The 19,873-nt window shown below is 49.6% G+C and overlaps 1 protein-coding gene across 1 annotated transcript in view; it reads right to left on the bottom strand.

Moving 5' to 3' along the window:
• Positions 1 to 732: 732 nt before the first annotated feature.
• Positions 733 to 19,873, bottom strand: part of MARCO (macrophage receptor with collagenous structure) — a 44,231-nt gene continuing 25,090 nt past the window's right edge. The window contains exons 5-17 of the mRNA XM_003792650.3: positions 16,580 to 16,687; positions 16,454 to 16,498; positions 14,127 to 14,171; positions 13,775 to 13,882; positions 10,503 to 10,601; positions 10,361 to 10,396; positions 9,810 to 9,908; positions 9,654 to 9,716; positions 4,681 to 4,725; positions 3,752 to 3,850; positions 3,233 to 3,277; positions 2,515 to 2,691; positions 733 to 1,019 (exon numbers count right to left, since the gene is read on the bottom strand). Of these exons, the coding sequence (XP_003792698.2) occupies positions 886 to 1,019; positions 2,515 to 2,691; positions 3,233 to 3,277; positions 3,752 to 3,850; positions 4,681 to 4,725; positions 9,654 to 9,716; positions 9,810 to 9,908; positions 10,361 to 10,396; positions 10,503 to 10,601; positions 13,775 to 13,882; positions 14,127 to 14,171; positions 16,454 to 16,498; positions 16,580 to 16,687 (1,103 nt within the window). The 3' untranslated portion in view covers positions 733 to 885. The remainder of the gene's footprint in view (positions 1,020 to 2,514; positions 2,692 to 3,232; positions 3,278 to 3,751; positions 3,851 to 4,680; positions 4,726 to 9,653; positions 9,717 to 9,809; positions 9,909 to 10,360; positions 10,397 to 10,502; positions 10,602 to 13,774; positions 13,883 to 14,126; positions 14,172 to 16,453; positions 16,499 to 16,579; positions 16,688 to 19,873) is intronic.

Genomic DNA, 19,873 nt, shown 5'->3' with positions numbered 1-19,873 from the left:
TTGGTTGTATCTGTCATTATTGTTTGGCAGGCCTGGGGTGGATTCGAACTTGCCAGCTTTGGTGTATGTGGCTGGCACCCTAGCCTCAGAGCTACAGGCCCTGAGCCAAGTCTGAGCTTCTTCATTGGTCAAGAGGGAATGATGATACCAAGAAGTCACAACACCTGGGCAGAGAGAGAGAGAGATCGTGCGATCCCACTCAGAGAGTACATATCCATGACAGGAGTGATGGGAGGCTGTCTCTCAGGATGAACTCCTTCACCTTCGTGGCTTAGTTCAGTCATTCATTCAACAGATATTTACTGAACCCCTACAGGGACGGCTCAAAAAGACGAAAGTTCCATTTTTGGAACTTACATCCTAATGAGAACTAGTTTTTAGGCTTAAAGGCATGATCATATTTATTATGCAGTGTGGTACCAACTGCCAAAGCCAACCTCTTAATTTGCTGGGCAGCCAAAAATACGGTGAGCATCTCCAATGCTGGATGGAGAATGCGCCATGAGAGATGCTATGTCTGAATGGTTGAAGAGAGACATCAAGGCTAACTTTGACTACAGGTGACCCTCACCTTCTGCATTGCATCATCCACCCCCACTCTCCCTCAGCTATAAATTGGGATCCCCTGTCCCTATGTGCATGGCCATGAGAGAATTTGATGCAATGCTCTGTGCCCCAGGTGGGCGTATCAGGAAGGGGTGGGAGGTACTAACGCCATGATGCTCAGCCATAGCCTGTGATGGTGCTAGGTAGCACTTTGAACTTTATTAATGACCTTCCCCTGAGGCTGCTCAGCTGTTTCCAGGGAACCCCACAAAGAGCCTTTGCCTTCCCATGTGTGAGCCGGCAGACACCTCGGGGCAGAGTGCGGAGAGGGCTTCCAGGTCAGATGCTGCACTCCACACCTGCGTCCTCTTCGTGGACACAGTTGTGAGAGCCCCAGCTATTCTTCCTGCAGCTCCACAGGGTACTCTCTGTCCCCTGACACGCAACATCATCCAGCCAGATCTGCCCAGTGCCTGGAGAGAGAGGTGAGAATGAAAGCAAAGCAGCCGCATTTGTGCTTCCATTGGGGTAGACGCCAAATTCAGGCCCAACATGCTGATGGTTAGTCTGGTCTTTTATAATGACTCTGCCTCTCTCCCATTCTCTACCCTTTGACAAAAGTCTTATGCAAATATTTAATATTTAATTCCCACACGATTTGACCCAGAATCTGCTCTTCCCTGCAGCTGCGTGCACCTTCCTTGCGTGCCTCTCCCATGCCGCTCCCTGCTTTGAAGCAGACATACCTCTCCCCAGCTCCTGCCTTCTGATGCACTTGAAAAGAGTTGGATTATTTCATTACAGTCATTTACACGACAATATGGCTTAACCTACAGAAGCTTAATCGACATGAGGAAAAAATATATTTTGAAGGATTTATAGTCCAACTGGACTCAGACGAAAAAGCTAGTCTTCGCTTTGGGATAGGGTAAGGGCAGTGAGCCTTTGAGGTTAGACTAGGGTGACCAGACGTCCCACTTTTCAACAATTTGTCCTGCATCCTGCGGCGTTTTAAAAAAGTCCTGATTTTTGGAAAGAATGCACAAACAGGCGGGAGAACAAGAAGGGAATATACGGTTTTCGGCTGCCATGTGGTGGTTTTGCCAGAATATGAGTTTTATATTATTTTTGTTAATTTTATAATGTTAAACTGTAATAATAACAAATAATTGCTGAGAAGTGATTATCGAGAACTGCTTATCAAAGTTTGCACTATTGTTAGGCCCTGCCCTGTCCCTTCCCCTGCCCCTCCCCGCCCTGCCCCCCCCATGTTGTCCCCCCTTACCGATGTTAAAATCTGGTCACCCTAGGTTAGAAGCAGGGGAAACAGATCCCCTGCTGAGCCAGCTTTTATGGCTAAAGAAAAGGGCTCAGCCCCAAGGACTTACTCCTTCACTGGAGGTTTGAAACTTTGGCTGAAAAACACAAGCCGAGTAATGGCACTCCAGGGCACCTTCACCAGACCGATTTTAGTAGATCCCTGCTCTGACTTGTTTTCTCTTCCCTTTTCACCTTTTTAAAGATGATTGTAGCCGAGAGTGCTGGATAATCCGGCTGCTGGTTTACAGACAGCTGGAGAGAAGTCTGGGTTTGCCTGCCCTGTGCCTTCTTCCCATTCTTCAGTTCCAGCAGCCCAGCTACACCCTCTCACCCCTCCCCCAACCGCCAAACACCCTTGCTGTGCGGCATTCTGACTCCAAGATGGGGCCGACCTTGGCCCAAGCCGGCCAGCCAGCACCCCAGGAGACCTTCAGTCTCCCTGCTGGAGAGGATGGCCACCTTTCTGCTGGAGTTGACAAACTGAGAGCATATAAGCCTGGGGCCCTGAGCTGCTGAACTTTTGGATGCTTAAACCAATACTTTTCTTTTAACCCAAACCACACTGAGTCACTTCCAACCAAAGAGTGTCAGAGAGAATGCCACTTCAGCAGCTCAGATCAAGAGGTGCCTGGCTGATGATCTACTTACCAGCTCCCTGTCTGGTAATAGCTCTTCCCCTGGAGTAACCCAGCATGCGGCAGAAGACAGTGGCATCTAGATTATCCCAGCCATCATCACAAATTGTCCCCCAGGTGCTGTTATAGTAAACTTCAGCCCGGCCTCGAACACTACCGCCGACAATCCTGACGGAGACCGGGGATTCACCTGGGTGGAAAAACCCATGTAGGGAGGCCAGGACAGCACTGGAGGCCTCATGCAATGCAGACTCTAGCTTTCCATTTGGGGCACACACATAGCTATGGAAAAGAAACCCCTCTGCTTGGCTGTCACTGGAGCCTGGAACGTCCCACTTTATGACACCAACACAACCTAGAATGTAGCCTCGGTGCACCTGAGCCTGTGGGCACCAGGCTATCGCAGCAGGTGTCTCTGTGGCCAGTTTGCAAGTCCTGTAGACCATGTCTGTCACATCTCATGGACAGAAAAAAGAGAAGCTGAGCAAAAGGAAGGAAGGAAAGAATGGAGGGGGAGAAGGAGGATGGAGGGAAGGAGGGAAAAGAGAAAAGAAGGAAGGAGGGAGGGAAACTGCCGTGCTGTGCCTGTGTGCAGGCTTATTCAAGGGATGAGTCCATCAGCTTTTCCCCCAAAGAAGGAATTTCTCTGAGAACTCCCTAACACACACACAAATTTCAAGTACAGGATTGACTCTAAAGCACAGATTAAAGGCAACAGGAACAGCAATTACCTTTTTCACCTTTTTCTCCCTTTACTCCTTGCAGTCCAGGAGATCCTGTCATGAGAAAAAAACCCACACAGTTTGAAGGAAACTCCACCAAGATTTCTTGCTCTCATTTGCCAGGTTTGGGGAGTGGGAGGAGGCATGAGGGGGGGAGGTCTGCAAGATACCTGCAGCCTCACCTGTGACCTGTCATCGTGGGGACTGGGTGTGCCATGGGTAGCAACAGTTTAGCAAGGAGAAATGGGCCTAAGGTACATCGGGAAGGATTGAGGTTAGATTGGTGAGGATGTTGGACAGGTAAGAGGTGTGAAAACTATCGGGGCATGGATGGGCGTGGCTCATGTGCAGATTACACACCTGCCTTTCAGTGCCCAGGGTTGTACCTTATTCACTGCTGTGTGCAATCCCCAGCACAAGACATGTCAACTGAGTAGTAAACTTCCATTCTCCTGGGTCCTGAAAACCTTCAAACCTCTTAAAACAGCACCCTTCCTAAGAACCCACAGATCAGAAATGGAGGCTTACCTTTCAGTCCTGGGTTTCCTTTTTGGCCAGCTGGTCCAGGTGCTCCCATGGGCCCTGCCAGCCCAGGCTGTCCCCGTTCTCCCTTCGTGCCTGCAAGGCCTGAGAGGAGGAAGACCATCCCTTTGGGATGCCTGACCCTGCTTCCCCAAGGGCAACCTAAAAGCCTTGGCGTTCAATGAGTGAGTCATCCTTAACCACCATGTCTCCTTGGTGAATGAGTGGTGTGAATGTTCAGCCTATGTCATTGGTCCATCTGGGGCTGCTCTGATTGCCAACCCCCCACCTAGTGCTGTTGAGAACATGCAGGTAGAAGAAACTGGCAGGTTCCCACAGGTGGCTGGTCCTTCTGAGATTATGTAATTGAATGGAAGTTGTAGCCAATTTGAGAATTTGCTAGAATGTGTCTAAGCCTTAAAATCTTCATTAGTAAATTAGAATAATAATAGAATATCCAGCTCATGAGGAAGCAAAGGTGCTCAAGGAATTTGTCTGAGAAATTTTGCTTTAGCATCTGAAAGGGTAGGGCTGTTGGGAAGACCAGAGACGCTGTGCAGCCTCTGCTGAGCTCTGCAGGGCAGGGGCTGGGGCCAGGAAGAACAGGAAAGTAGACCACAGCAGAGACATGAGGGGATGACCTGGGGCTGGAGAGGATGGTTGCACAGCTGCATAGCAGCGGCACAGGCCAAGGCTGTTACCCCTTGAGTCTCTGCCCCACAGCCTATATGCCTCAGGACCCCAAATTCCCATCATCCCCCTAGGTCATCCAGGGAAGAAATCAAGGCTTGTGTGACAGAGCCCTGGAGTCTAAGCCTGAATTTTGGGGGGAGGTCACAGCTATGTAATCAAAGTCAACAAGACCTACCCTCCAAGCAGGCAGGCCTCCCTGTCAGGGTGCTGGGAGAGTCAAACAAAGCCAGCCCTTTCTTTACCTGGTACTCCCGGTTCTCCTTTTGTTCCTTTCTGTCCTTGAAATCCTAAGATCAAAACAAAAAGGGGGGGAGGAGATAATAAAACTCAGATATCAGACACTTTTAATCTAAGACAACCTCTACCTTTTGTCTGATTAATGCAGATGGAAAGATACACTGGTTCTCTGCGACTGCTGCATAAAAGGAGAAGACAGTCCACAGACCAAAGGAGGTGGGAGCGTCAGGGTGGAACAGCAGCGTGCTGGGCAAGCGCCCAGTTAGATAGACCCCAGACTCATGGGCTCACCCTGTCCACCAATAACTCAACTTGGTGTCTAACTTTAGTTCCCTTCTTTGCAGTCACATTTTATTGGAAGGGAATTGAGAAATATTTTGAGAATAAAATTATCTTGAATTCCAAAGGAATGGGAAGGGGACTCAGTGGCCACTGGGAGCTTTGGGGGTTCTCACACATAGTAGATGCTCCATAAATGTTTGTTGGTTTATTTCATTCGGCGTCAGTGTGGCTGAAGATTCAGGTGGCTAACGGGTCTCATGACCAGAAGATGAAAACTGCAACCATTGGTGACAATCCTATCTGCACTGAATGTGAAGCGTCCTCCCTCCCTCTTCCCTTCTTCCCTCTTTCCTCCTTTACTTCCTTCTTTCCAGTCACTCATCCCTTTTATTCAGTAAACCTTCATGCAAGACCCACTGTCCCCAGCACCCAGCTGGGTCACTGTGCGATAATAACTTGTTCATTTAGCAATATCATGGTATTCATATTTTGATTTTAAGGGCCAATGTTGATTTTATTTCAGAGAAATAGGACTCCCCAGATAGTTACATGAACCTGGGGAAAATACAAGCTCAGTATTGACTACCAAGTGACAGTACCTGGAAGGTGATGACAGAATGCGGGCAGCACCTCATGAGCATCTGTGCTCATGGCCAGGCCCTTGATTTATTTCTCTTCCAAGACACAAGCCTGGCCTTAGCCAAATGTCTCGTGAGCCCATGATGATCACAGAGACTGCACTGAGTTGGGTCATCCTCACTGCAGTCACCCGGGGGAAATTCCTTCCTGCCTCCCACTTCAACCCCTGGATTTCCTGAGCACCTTTTCAGGGCCCTTTCTTGGGATCATGACCAAGAGAAGTTGTAACTTCCTGCAGCATTCCAGATGACCTATGGGGGCCTGGTACCATCTGTGGGGGCAGGGCCAGACAGCCGAGAAGCTAAGAGAAGCAGAAGATTCTTACAGGACAGTGGGGCAGTTTTTTATAAGTGATAATTTAGTACTTTGGCTTGGTAGAATTTAATACATTCTCAGACTGCCTCAGTACTTGGATATGAGGAATGGAATTAACTGGGAAATTCTTGTCATGATATAAGGCTTAATTGCTATTATGGATTATCTTTGTTGCTTATCTTTAAATAAAACATCTTTGAATACAGTTGAGAAAATAGATTTCAAGTTGTTTGTATTTTGGTTTGTCCCAAGAAGAAAATAAAAGGACATAGAGAATTCAAAGTGTTATAGTTTAGACATAACAGCCAATGCGATAAAATAATTTCCAACCAGCTTGGTAGTTTGGAGTTTAAATGTTTAGGCCGCGTCTAACATCGCTGTCATTTCATGAGGAAGAAATGGTAAAAAGAGATATGCTATGATTACAGGTTGAAGTAGAGTCCTTACCTCCAGATAAATGTTACTTTTCAAAGTAGCTAAGGGATGAAGAGCTATATTTTGATTATTCATTTGCAATTTTTGAAAGAGAAAAAGTTAGAAAAACTACGTCTTGGGGCTTGGACAAGAGCCTGTTTCTAATTGGTGAAGGAAATTACCCCTGGAGAAAGCTCTACACTACCGATTCGATCTTTTTAATCCCATGGCACACCTGAACCTGTAGTTAAACTTCTGTGACACATTTAAATTATATTCAACAAAGAGTAAATAAAAAGAATATATTGACTGTGCTTGAAACTTCTTTCAAAAATAAATTTAATTAATGATAACTGAAAATTTTCACGGCACACCTAAAATCATCTCATGGCACACTGGTTGAAAATCACTGCTCTATGGGGTATAATGACCTACTTAGTAAAATGTAGAGTTTATCTTTTTAGCAGAATGGAAGAAATTTTCTTTTTGCCTTCTTGAATATGAGATGGACTCTCTCCCTGAAGAAGTGCAAACAAGGGGAAGCATTTCACCTAAATGGGCTGGAGTGGGGTCAGTGACTACTGTGGAGGTAGGAGGGCCTGATGACCAAGTCAGGGTTTACAAGTCTATCATGGGGTAAGAGGTGAGGGAGGAAGAAGAGCAAGTCTGATTTTCTATTGAGTCGCACACTCCAGGTTCTTCTATACAACAAAATTTGGAAAAGCCCAGCTTTGGACTCAGATTTGGAAGTTAACTTCCAGATTCAGTGTATACTACCTGTGAGACTGTGGACAAAGGGTTTAACCCCTCAGAACTGTTGTTTTCTTGGTTGTAAAGTAGGGATGATAAAACTCAGCTGTGTGGGTGAATGAACTAAGATCCTGGGTCAAGTCTCAAGCACAGTTCCTGGCCCAGAGGCACTGGTGATAGAAAAAGGATCTCTTATGTCTTATAATTAATGCACCATAATGAAATCTAGCTGTTACCTAGGTCAAGCCAATGCACTATAATGTTTCTGTTTTCATCTATCATAGTTATTCTCTTGAGAGATTAATGATTTTATTTACAAAAAAGGAAAACACATCAGTTTGAAAACCTGGTTTGATATATCAAATCTGGACAATCACCACAGCAGCTTTAGTTTGGGGAATACCAGCACCCTGACGTTGACAAGTCCGCATTGTCTTCCACGATGGGAAGATCTGGCTCCCCCCCACCACCACCACTGCACACTCTACCTATCTCACTTCAGAAATTATAAAATCTAATCTCTCTGGCAGTTCATTAGCCCATGACTCCAGGATGACATATAAGATTGGCCAGATTATGGCCCCATTGGAATTCCCCTCTGAGATGTCTGCATGGGCTATCAGCTACTGCGCTGAGGCAAACACTTGGACTTGGTTTAGCAACCTAAGCAGTTTTGGATAAATAGTAATTATCACATGCCCCAAATTGAAAGTGTCATTTACTCGGGCAGCCAGCATTAAGGGGTAACCCCTAGAATTTGTGAATACTGATTAATGGAGAACCTCATAAAAGTGCTCAATAGATACACATTGAGGATGGAGTTAAATTGACCCTTACATCTTGGCCAAGGGTCTCTGCGCTAAAGTGGGTGTGGGGTCTTGGGTAAATAACTAGGTGCTACTACTACAGGGCCCGAGAGCTTCTTGTTTTCTCCTAAGAGTAGAAGAAACTGATGCCTTCTACTTTGACTTGCTAAACTGGGATGGAGGGAGAAGGTGTCACTCGGCAGGGTTCCCTGATGAGGGTACCTGGGGAGGAAGACCCCAGGATAGAGTGCAGTAAACAAGACCCTAAGCCCTGGGTCAGCTGGGCCTAGATTCAAACACTCACTGTTTGACTTTTGGCAACTTACTGTAAAATAGCACTAGCAGGAGTGTGTGTCTCATTGGACTGACATGGGCTGCCTGAGACCTGTAGCAGCTCTTCTTATGCAACCCCCCCTCCCCCCCAGCACACAGAGTGCAGGACAAGACTTCCTACTCTCAGTCTGCCAAAAGACAGGCTTTGGACCCTGAGAGTATGTGTAGTGCCCCTGGGGGTAAAAATTCATATTTTACCCTCTGTACTCTTGCTTAGTCAGGAACCATTAGTTTGGCAATAGGGGTGGGGACAGAGGGCAGCTGCTATTTGTAAATGAGGGCTGAAAGCAAGGAGGTCCATGAAACCAAGCAGAAAAGTCAGGAACAAGAAAACTTCAGGCACCAAAGTCAGAAGCACCCTAAGTTCAGGAATTGGAAAAGATGGAATTATAAGATCAGGAAGTGCAGCAAAAAGTCAGGGATATCTGACACCATACCTCAATGTCTCAATGGGAACTCAATGGAGACTCAGTGGAGTCTCAATGGAGACTCAGTGGAGACTTTCCCATGATAAGATCTTGCTGGCGGCCTTCAGGTGGTATTTATATGGGATTGGGTAGCAGGGACCCACCTATACTTATATGCAATCTATGAAAATGAAAATGGCTCTGAGGTTGGATGAGTTAGAAGGACAGAAACAGGGAAAGAACTGCCCTTGCTGTGGCTCCCAACTATCTTCAGGAAAACCCCAAGGCCCAGTGTGCAGGATTCCAAGAGGTAGTGATGAGTGAACAAATGAATCATTTAGAATTGTGAAGGACCAGCCTGGTGTGGGTCTGTAGCATGGCCCAGGGAGAGGCATCCAGGTGGCCTGATATAAGCATGACCTTCCGCTTAGACAGAGGAGGGGGAGAGGCCAGGTGTCCACAGCCATCCTTGGCAGACACATAGCCGTATGTCATGACCTCCACCACCACCATCACCCCCGCCCCACACCTCTGCCTGCTCCTGGCTTTCCAAATGGCACACAGCAGTTCTCCATGCAGTGTACCTGCGTTGCCAGGCAACAGCCTCTCTGTCCCCTGCACCACCCTGTGTGTCTGAGGCCATCTTAGCATTTAACACAGTGACCTGAACTTTTTGGACTAACTGGTGCCATGGTTTAGGAAGCAGACTATATTGATACAAGGGCTTGTAACCTAGACTAAATCAGCATGATGGTGTGTTATCTAACTAGGTTGGCAGGATGGTTTATAAAACAGTCTTGTGAGTTTGGTTGGTGTGGACCAGTGCTGCCAGCTGTACCCCTAGGACAATGCACTAGAAGGGGTTTCTCCACCCTCCAGCCCAAAGAGATTCCGGCAGGGAGACTGCCTCCATCATTAGGGAACCCAGACACTCTCTACCTCCTCTGTGGGCCTGCTGGGAGGCAGTTCTCTTCCCTGTGCCTCCTGCCACCCAGTGATCCCAACCACCCACCTTCCCATACCCTCTGTTACCTGGGTTGCCCTTGTCTCCTTTCATGCCCGAGACTCCTGGACTCCCTGGAATCCCCGGCAGTCCTTGACAACAGACATCACACAGGGCATGAGGGCTGGGCAGGGTAGGTCTTTAGACATCACTCCCCATGCCCACTGCAGGAGCTGGGACCTCACCTGTCAGCCCGCGGAGGCCAGTGCTGCCAGGCTCACCCTTGGCACCTGGGGGTCCTGATGCACCAGGAAGGCCTGGAACACCCTGTGCTCCTGGTTGTCCTGAAAGGTAAGTGGTGACCACAGGGTGGGGGTGCTCAGCAGAGGGCCTGACATGAATCCTCTAACACCTGATAGTCCCCTTGGCAGCTCTTACCTGCTTTCTTTAGAAGCCATGACCTAGCCCCATGAGTGGGAGGAAAATTAGTCTCAGTGACTTATGCATCCCTACTGCAGGGTCTGGGACTTGGGGACTTTTTAGGAACTCTGAGTGTAAATGTCCAGCTGCACGCCCAGGACAGTGAAGTGGGGTGAAGGTCTAAAGAAGAACATCAGTTAAGCTCTCCCCCTGCCGGCCACTCTGTTTCTCTTAGGAGGGACCAGGATTTTAAGAAGTTTCAGGTATTGTGAGTTAATATATAATGAAATAAAAAATGGTGGAGTCAGGTCCCCACCTTAACTCTGCTAGGGGACAGTGGTAGCTGGAATGATGCCCAGATTCCCACAGTTCTTACCTTGATCTCCTTTGACTCCAGGAGAACCAAGCAAACCTAAAATGAAGAAGAACCTTTAGGAATTTTTTCTCCCTTGGGCTCAGCCTACCTGAAGGAAAGGAAATACCTCCAGGTCATTGGATGTGACCATGCAGCCTCTTACCTGGCGGGCCTGGCTTCCCTGAGTCACCTTTACTCCCCTGGGCTCCAGGGGGGCCCATGACTCCTCTGTCTCCTTTCATGCCCACATCCCCTTTGTTTCCTAGAAAACCAAGAGTCCAGGTCAGGGATGAAAGGAGGGCAAACCCAGCTAGTGAGTCCCACTCAGCCACTTCCCAACATTCTGAAATTGCAAACCCAGCATTCCTTGAGCTCTTACTTGGGGCCCTGAAGGAGCACACTGCCTTGCCCCAGAGACAAGATCTAAAGTCATGGGAAGTTGGTGGCAAGGTGACCTGGCATAGCCCTGGTTCCCTCAGGAGGGCCCACAACTCAGACTCAACTAGCACTATCTGGCTCATTTTAGTGTCTGCATTTTGGAAATTTAAAGCCTTTCAAACCTGAATATTCCAGAAAGCAGATCTTCAATGTTGAGAATAGCAACTTTGAGGCATTGATAGAGAGAAAATGATCACAGTGGCTCATGTTTCTGCCACCAGTTCAGATACAGGCTTTCTTGGTACCCAGGATTTCAAATCTTCCACTTGTTATCAGCATTTGGGGCGCGTCTTACCCTGTCTTCTCCTGAGTCCTCTGTCTCCCCCCCCCCCTCCTTTCCTGCAAGTGTCCAATGCATATCAATCAAGGGAGGCTCCTTGCAGGGCCCAGGCTCTGTGACTTCTTTCCATCAGGCAGTAGCTGCAAGGGGCTCACAAGCCTCACCAAGCAGGCCTCACTTCTCAGCAGTTCTGTGTCGGCCATGACTCAGAAGGCTGCTGAAGTGTGAATGCTCCATTCCACGCCCAAGGAGCATTGTGGAGGGGAGGTCTAAAGAATATCTCAGCCCAGAGCAACCTTGTAGGCTATCAAATAGGCTTGATGGGATGGAGTTTTGTTAAAGGCATTTATTGCCCCATCTATGATATTGGCAATTTTGAAGCTGGAGAGGCCTGCCGCCAGCCTTCTCTCCAGTGAATTAGGAAAGGCGATGGAGGAGAGGCAGAAGGAAGCCATTCTGGGTCTGTGCGCTGAGTGAAGTTAGGTTCAGGGCTTGGAGATTCATCTTGGAGATGAATGGCTTTTGGGAGAATGACTCTTGCTTGATGAAAACCAAGCAATCGTAAGTAACTTTGTTACAAATGAGGTCTCTTTTAACAGCAGAAGGTTCAAACAGCAGGCAAGGCCATTCTTGGCCATTCTTGGCCATTCGGACTTTCCACTTTGGAGAGGGGTCCCATGGCAGCTGTTAGAAGGCACTGGGAATTGTTTCCCTGGAGGAATTTGCCCAGGACCATCAAGCAACAGGCAGTTCCTCAGTCGTGCGAGGTTACTTCAGAGTAGTCTGGTGCTTCTGCATTGCTGTAACTTCTATGTCCCCATAGAAAGGGACGACTTGGGGAAGTAGGGCAATATCACATCAGTGTGAGGACCAGACGCTGGCTGCCACTGAGGAAGCATAGCTGCTTATTTCTTCAAAACTTTCTAACCCTGGCTAAGTGGTGCAGAGAGGAGACTGGGCCTGTCCAGGAACTCTGTCATGTGGCTTCACTGATTTGCTGGAGGGAGGAGCACCTCTGGGGTCAGGTCTCACCTGCCAGCAAGAGAGACCTCATGCTCTTGGGAGAGGAAATTTGGGAAGAGGAAGGGTAGGAGGGAGTTCCAATTTCAGAGGAACTGACCACAGCGTCTCCAGGCCTGAGTCTGGGTGGATCCATACGCTCCTTGTGGCAGTGTGCGAGCATGGGATGGGAAATGGTGTGGCTCAGACCCAGTGGGCAAAGGCCTGGCTCTGGCCCCTTCTCTGGGGCTGGCAGGGGCACCTTGAGAAAGTCCAGGTCTCCCTTTCCCTTCTACAGAGAGAGCAGTGGAGCACGGGCTTTGGAACTATCCTCACAAGTCAACTGCCCAACCATCTGTCTGGTACAAAGATCCCCCCCATCCCTGCCAAAGAGGATTCTGCAGCCCCTGTCTGCCTCCTAGGAGGGGCTACACATGTCCACCCCTTTCATCATGGGCCAACCCCAGGTTTGAATTGTTTTCCCAGCCTTGCCTCAGCATAACTGGTCCTCCTACAGCCTTTGCCCATTGGTCCTCATTCTTCTTCTGGGCACTACTCAGAGAAAATCCATTTCCCTCCCACAGAGGCCTTTCAAATATTCAGGATGGCCAACATATCCCTGCTGAGAGCTCTTTTCCTGAAGGCAAGTGTTCCTGGTTTCTTATAATGTAAATAATTCCTATTTGCCAGGTAGAGGGTCACAAATCTTTTATGTCTTATACTCTGGTTATTAATTAATCCTTGCTAATGGTCATATTACTATAATCATCCTTTTTTTACTGAGGCTCAGAGAAGTTAAGTCATTTGCCCAAGGTCACACAGCCAGTGAGCCACATCAGAACAAAGATCTGCCTGATCTTGGAACTGCTGTCCTTCCCTTTTTACTTTACAAGATAACTACTATTACTACTACTACCACTACTACTAATAATAGTTATTGTGTATTCAGTGCCTACCATGTGGAAGTTTGAAAACATGATCTTTAATCCTTATCACAGTCCTACAAAGGTACGCATAGTTTAATTACCATTCTTTTCTGAAGTGAAGAAATGAAAGCTAAGAAGGGTGAACTAATGCGCTAGTCACACAAGTGAGCAGGTGCAGGGCAGGGAGGGAACTAAGTCTGCCTGGTTCCACTGTGCCCCAGAGGAGAGGCTCTGGAACTGCACGAGGCCAGGACGTGCAGAGCCCCTAAGCCAGTGTTTCTTAAGTGTGGTGCCTAGGCCTGCAAGATCAGATCACCCAGATCACCCAGATCCAAAACAGACCCTTGTGCCTCCCTGCATCTGAGCACACACTCAAGTAGCTTGAGGAGCACTGGGCCTGTCCGGGAACTCTGCCATGGTGGCATCACTGATTTGCTGCAGTGATGAGACTGCAGCTATCATCAATGGAAGATTCTAGCTATCTGGGGCCCCTCTCCTACATTCAACCTCCTCCTCCCCTCCAGACCGTCTGCCCTGCCTCCCAAGGCCCACCGAAGGCCCAGCCCCTCTGCCCCTCGCCGTTCCCTGTGGGTCCCCAGCATCACCTAGAAGGATGCTGTTCTCTTCTCACATTGCTCCCCTGTGCTCACTTGGAGAGAGGAGACTGTGTGTGGTGCTCTGTGGCTGCAGGTAGATGGAGCACAGCCCTGCTCTCAGGGGTCTCTGAATAGACACCCTACCCCAGCTCCCTCAGGCCTCCCACAAGCACTGACCCTACAATATGGTCCTCACCTGGAAGGCCCAGGTCTCCTTTGTCTCCCTTTATCCCAGGTGCCCCTTTGGGGCCAATGAGACCACCATCGCCTTTGCTGCCCTTCTCTCCCTGGGGTCCTGGGGTGCCTGTAAGAGAACAGTCAGTGAGGGGTCTCGCTTTGTCTTCCTAGAGACAGAATGCCAGGCAAAGGCAGAAAGCACTGGGGGGGCAAGGGCAAGGGGTCCCCAGAGGATGTGTGGGGTGCTAGCTCAGGTGGTCTTGATGAGGTACAGTGGGGCTGGAGGACTGGGGTTGTGTAGACAGGATGGGAAGGCTGCCTCAGTGCCTCGGGTGAAGCATGAGGGTCCCAAGCAGAGAAAGCACAATTACCAGGAGCTCCCTGCTTCCCTGGTGTGCCCTGGGGTCCATGGGGGCCTGTGAAAAAGGAAAAAAGAACAAGAAGAGCTCACTGTGGCCTAAGCTTGTCCATCAGCCAACATTCTAGAACCCCTAAGATGGGCAAGGTGCCCAGTAGATCCCCCTACTTTTCGATCTCTCTTCCCCCCCTTCTCTCTCTCTCTCTCTCACACACACACACACACACACACATGTTAGCATATGGAAGATCCCGGGTGGTTCCTGACAGTGTTTGCTCTTGCTGTGGTTTGAGCGTGTCCCCTACAAAGTCCCTATACTGACAGCCTGGTCCTCAGTGTGGCCGTGTTGGGAGGTGTTTGGGTCATGGCGGATTAACACTGTCTGGTGGGAGTGAGCGAGTTTTGCTCTCTTGACACTTCTCTTTGCACAGTGAAGCTTTCTCCTGTGCTTGTTTTTTGTTCACACAGGCCTGGTCCCCTTCCATCTCACCCATGTTTTGACATGGCACAAGGCCCTCACTAGAAGCCACCTGCTATAGCCACCTAGTCTTGAACTCCCCAGGCTGCAGAACTGTGAGCTAAATAAACCTCTTTTCTGTATAAAATGCTCAGTCTCAGGTACTCTGTTAGGGCAACACAAAACAGACTAAGCAGCCATCTTCCCAAAGGCTGGGACAGCGCCTGGGAGTGCAGCCTGCCTGGCAATAGAGGACAGACTGCAGAGATAGGTGACCCTGTTTGAATCATACCCTGGATCATAACTAGGCCCAGGCTCGTGTGTGGAGGATAGACTTGAGATGCTGGGTGACCCTGGGGGAGGTGGGGAGGCAGAGTGGGTGGCTCCATGGAGGGAAGTGAAGGATGAGTTGCTGGATTATAGGAGATTGTCCTGGTTTCCTCGGGCAGGGGAGGCACAGATGGGATCTGGGCTCCACACTCCCTACAGAGCCATGGCAGGCTGCTTCGTGGATCTGCTCTATGTATGTGGGTTCCAGGGAGGATTTGGGCTGAAGGAAGTGTTGCCTGGCTTTAGTTAGATTACATAGCCCTGCTGTGAGCCCTCTGTTAGAGCATGCCCTCGAGTCTTGCAGAGAGGGGGAGACCCCACTCTGTTCCCTCCTGGAGGAAGTGACTGGCTCAGGCTTTTGGCTTGCCCTTTTAAGCAGTTCTCAGTGGCTCCATTTTGGTGAGTGCTGGGAGCAGGGGAGAGAGATCGACCCCCCTCTGAAGAAGCCTGGCCTGTTCTAAGCTCCCACAGCCTGAGTGTGTGTGAGTGTGTGTGGTTGTACAGGAGGTGTATGAGTGTATGTGAACACATGTGAGTGCATATGTGTGCACAAGTGTGATCATTGTGTGAGCATGTGAGGGAGAATGTGCACAAACGTGGGCTCAGGCGTGAGTGTGTGTGTGAACACGTGGGTGTGTGTGCGCCTTCAATGCCCCACAAACTTTCTTTCCTATTGTTTGCTTATCCTGCCCCTTTGAAACCTTCTTGGAAAACCCCTGCTGGAGACTTGGAACAATCGGCTCTTTGGGATCGTTTCTGTTAAATTCTTTTTAAAAATCAGTTCCTGGAAGAAGAAATGTCCTACAAACAAGTTTCCTTTCTGTAACTAGTGTTTTCTTTCTACCTCAGCAGCCTGGAGGCTCTATCACTCCTGTCCCTTGTCCCTCCTTACAAATCCTCTCATCTGTTCTTTCTGGTAAAGGCCTTACTGTTTTTGCACCTTTATATCTCAGCGTCCTCGATGCCTTTGGGGATTTGGAAGTCAGAGGGCCTAAATGGAGGTGGGGTGGGAGCAGCAGAGTGCAGAGGACTCCATGTTTGGGTCTTCCCCCAGCCCTGGGGGGACAGCTCTGGGTCCCCCACACTCTCTGACCAGGCCATGCATTCCTGTTTATAAGGCTGGGCAGTGTTAGGCTATAGCCTAAAAAATGAAAACAATCATGTTCCCAGCAACAATCATGAGTTTTGGATCATTGTCTCTGATCCCCCCAGCAGCCTCTGCTGCTCTCTCGGGTACAGATAAAGAAACTTAGGTTCAGAAAAATAAGAGAACCTTTGCAGTGGCACAGAGTTAGTCTGTGACAGAGGCAGATGTGTCAGACTCCAGAGTCCATGCTGGACCAAGGAGTCTGATGTTCCCTAGAGAGTTCACAGCCTTGAGCTCCAGCACAGAGGGGAGCTCGGAGCCACATCTCAGCCCAGCCGGAGGCTCACACTAGGCAGGCCTTCCCTCTCCCACAGACCCCCAGGTGTCCAGACCCTGGAGGGGGGCCAGGTCTGCAGTCCAATGTGCACACCTGTGTACCCCATGTACACACCAGGCCCCTACTCACCGGCCTCTCCCTTGATTCCTGGTGGGCCCTGGGGTCCTGGGGGACCTGCAAGAGAAAGGTGAAGTCAGGGTGAAGCCTGGAGAAGGAGGAGAAAAAAATTGCTGGGCCAGGGACAGAGGCTAGTACCTGTGGCTCCATCGCGTCCCGTGGCCCCCTTGGCTCCCTTCTCAGCAGGTGGCCCTGGCAGACCTGGGGTGCCAGGAAGGCCCGGGGCCCCCTTTTGACCTGGAGGCCCTGAGGAAGAGAAGCAGAGACACCAGCAAGTCAGCCAATGGGATGAGGTGATAATGCCATTCATTCACACAGTTACTCAACTAAATTTCAATGAGCACCAAGGATGAGCCACACTGTGTGAAAGAAGACAAGACAGCTTCCTTCTGCAGGAAGCTCATGGCCTAAGAAGAAAAAGAAATGTACAGATGATGCCTCCTGAGGGAGGCTGAGTCAGTCAGGCCTGGGTTCAAGTACTGGCACTGCCCCTATAGCGAGGTGACCCTGTGAAAGTTACCCCATTCTGTTGAGCCTGAGCTAGATTACTAGACTAGTTACACAAGGCTGTCCTGAGGCCACCTCACAGAGAACCCTCATGGAAAACAAGTGAGCAAGCTTGGGGAAAATGAGACCTATCATTCTGCTACTCCCATGATTCTCTACGGTTTCCAAGACTGCTTTGCAGACAGGGGCTTACTTGAGTTGCATGACAACCCTGGTGGGCAGGACAGGCTTCCTTATCCCCATGTCACCGAGGAGGAGTGTGGCCTTCTGAGAGGCCTGGATCTTGCCCAAGGTCACACATTGAGAGGGTGGTCAGGAGATTCTGTGCTCCCAACAGCAAAGCCTGTACCCTCGGCAGAGCAGCACGATGGCAAAGTCCTGTGTGTAGGATCCATAATGTTGTATCACTTTATAGACACAAGACTGGGGCCCAGTGGATGGAGGTAGAACTGGGGACTGGAACTCCTCACTTCAGCAGAAATCCCTTTCAGACGTGTCCCAGGAAAGAGAATTGGCTCAGGGCTTGCTAATTGATTCCCACAGGCCAGCTCTGTGACCTGAATAAGGTCTGCTAGGACTACCGTGATGTCCTTGTCTGCACCTGAGAACAGTGACATCCATCTCACAGGATCCTCAGGGGAAGTGGATGAGGTCCTGGGACATGGGAGAAGCCCAGTGGAAGGGGCTCCTGCTGGGTTGTTAACCAGAGGGAAGAGGGAGGAAAGTGGGAGGGACAACACCCTCCCTTCTACAGCTGTCCCTCCAGGGGGAAGTGCCCCACTTCCTGACTCAAAGGAGCTTTCCAGGGTAAGCCCCTCGCATCACCTGCCCACCTGGGTGGCTCCCTCCCAACTCTGCTCAGGTGGGGCCGTGCAAGTTATCCTGGTCCCCATGGCAAGGACGGGGCTCAGGCTCAGAGGTTTAACTGCTCCTCCAAACCTGCCTGGATCATCTTGAGCAAGTCAGGGAGCCTCTGAGCCCCAGTTTCTTCATCTGTGAGGTGGCATCTGTCATTGGATGGCAACAGCTGCTCAGGGCCAGCACACGGTGTCAGCAAAGCACAGAGGAAAATGCTCTGTGTGCATCTGGGTGCCCCTCCGCGCCCAGCCTCTCTCCCCTCACCTCACCCTAGCTCTGCTCCAGGCATATCTAGAAGGCTATAGCATATCTAGTCTGCTTCCTTCTTTGTGTGTCTTCTGAGCACAGGGTCTCCGCACATGTGGGTTTCTCTGCCTGGCCTGAGGGCAAGCCGGGCCCCCTCTAGGCCTCTTTCCCCAGGGCACTGCCCCACCCTTTCAGAGCAGCCACCAGGGCTGTGGCCACATCATGCTCCAAGTGACGGAGCATGATCACTCTTTGGGGACAAACAGAGGTCCCTTGAGGATAGGGCTCTCCTCTGTCTTCTTTTGGTCTGGATTCCCGATGCCTGTGGAGGTGCCTCATCCTTATGGAACTTTCAACAAATATTTGTTGGGAGGAAAGAAAGGAGGTGGGAAGAGACAGGGGAGGGGAAAAGTGGGTTCCTCCTGCTTCTCCCAGAAGCTGGGCTGAGGTACAGTGTCCTCATCTGTGTTCTCAGAAGCCTGGCCCACAGGGCAGTTCCACAAGTAGGCTGCCTTGGGTTGAGCCAGTGACCTCCGAGCTCTGTCCCCAGCCCTCCTCTTTTGTTTATATATTTGTGTCAACAGGGCTTTATAGCCAAACGGGCCTTTAGGAAGCTCTGACCAGGCAAGGTGGGGCACAAAGAAGGAGAGAGAGACCACAGCCTGGTTGAGCCAGGGTGCTGGGTGGGGAATGTGGAGAGGCAGGTGGTGTCCATGGAGAAGCCCAGACTTCTGTAGCCCTGCCCACTGGAATTGGCTTCCCACCTCTGGTTTCTGGGGTCCAGAAGAGAGAATGGGAAGAGAGAGACAGAGACAGAGACAGATACAGAAAGAGACTGGGAAAGACAGAGAGATAGAGTTGCGATTTTATGCAGAGGGCCAAAAAAAGTATACACATTTTAAGAGATGAAATAAAATTGTATTAAAATGGTGATATTCAAGATACACCAATAACAGAAGATGGTACCAGTCACTGAGCATCTCTTGCAATTGCAGAAGTGAAATGCGACTTGAGCATTATCAATTTAATACAGTTTTTTTCTTTCTTAAAATGCATATACATTTTTTGCACCCTCTGTATATATATAATCTGTACACACCTATATATTCACATGAAGAGAGGAGGAGGAGAGAGAGAAAGAGAGTGAGAGAGAGAGAACAGCCAGAGGGAGCCTGTGTCCCTCCTGCAGTGAGGGTGAAGTGGGCTCCGAGTCTGGTCCTGGAGCACTGTGCCCAGTGGCAGGGCAGATTTGAAAGTCAGATTGAACCCATTGGGTTGAGAAGAGGCTTAAGCATTGATGCTGTCAGCTAAAGCGACAGATTTGTTGAAATAGTCTGTCCTTGGAAGGGAGGAGCTGGAATTCACCAGGGGCCATCCAAGCATCAGCACATCTAATCTTCCCAACAACAATAAGGTCACAGCAACTGCCTGGCACATGTTAGTAATTACAACCATGTCGTTGAGCACTACTCTGTGCTGGGCACTGGGCTAAGCATTTTTACCATTAGTTTTATTCTCATACCAATCCTACAAGGTCCTGTCATTATCCCCATCTTCTAGGGGTGGGCACAGAGCTCAGAAATGTTAAGTAACTTGCTCAGGACACTCAGGCCATTGGGGAAAGACCCGGAGTTTCCCCTAGGTCTGCCGCTTATCTGGGGTCAATCCTCCTGCCACTTTGTAAGACTGCCTTAAAATGATCCCTGGCTGGTAGTGTGATCTGGACCATCTTTGAAAAATTATGAGACCAAAGAGTTCAACCATTTCACTGACGGAATGGTCCAAGCCTGTGAGTGAAGTGTGTGTGCACCACAACACACA

This window comes from Otolemur garnettii, unplaced genomic scaffold, assembly GCF_000181295.1.
Source record: "Otolemur garnettii isolate 467f Iridium unplaced genomic scaffold, OtoGar3 scaffold00059, whole genome shotgun sequence".
NCBI classification, from domain to species: domain Eukaryota; kingdom Metazoa; phylum Chordata; class Mammalia; order Primates; family Galagidae; genus Otolemur; species Otolemur garnettii.
Note: the sequence above shows the minus strand (reverse complement) of the source record. Positions and strands in the feature narration are given on the sequence as shown.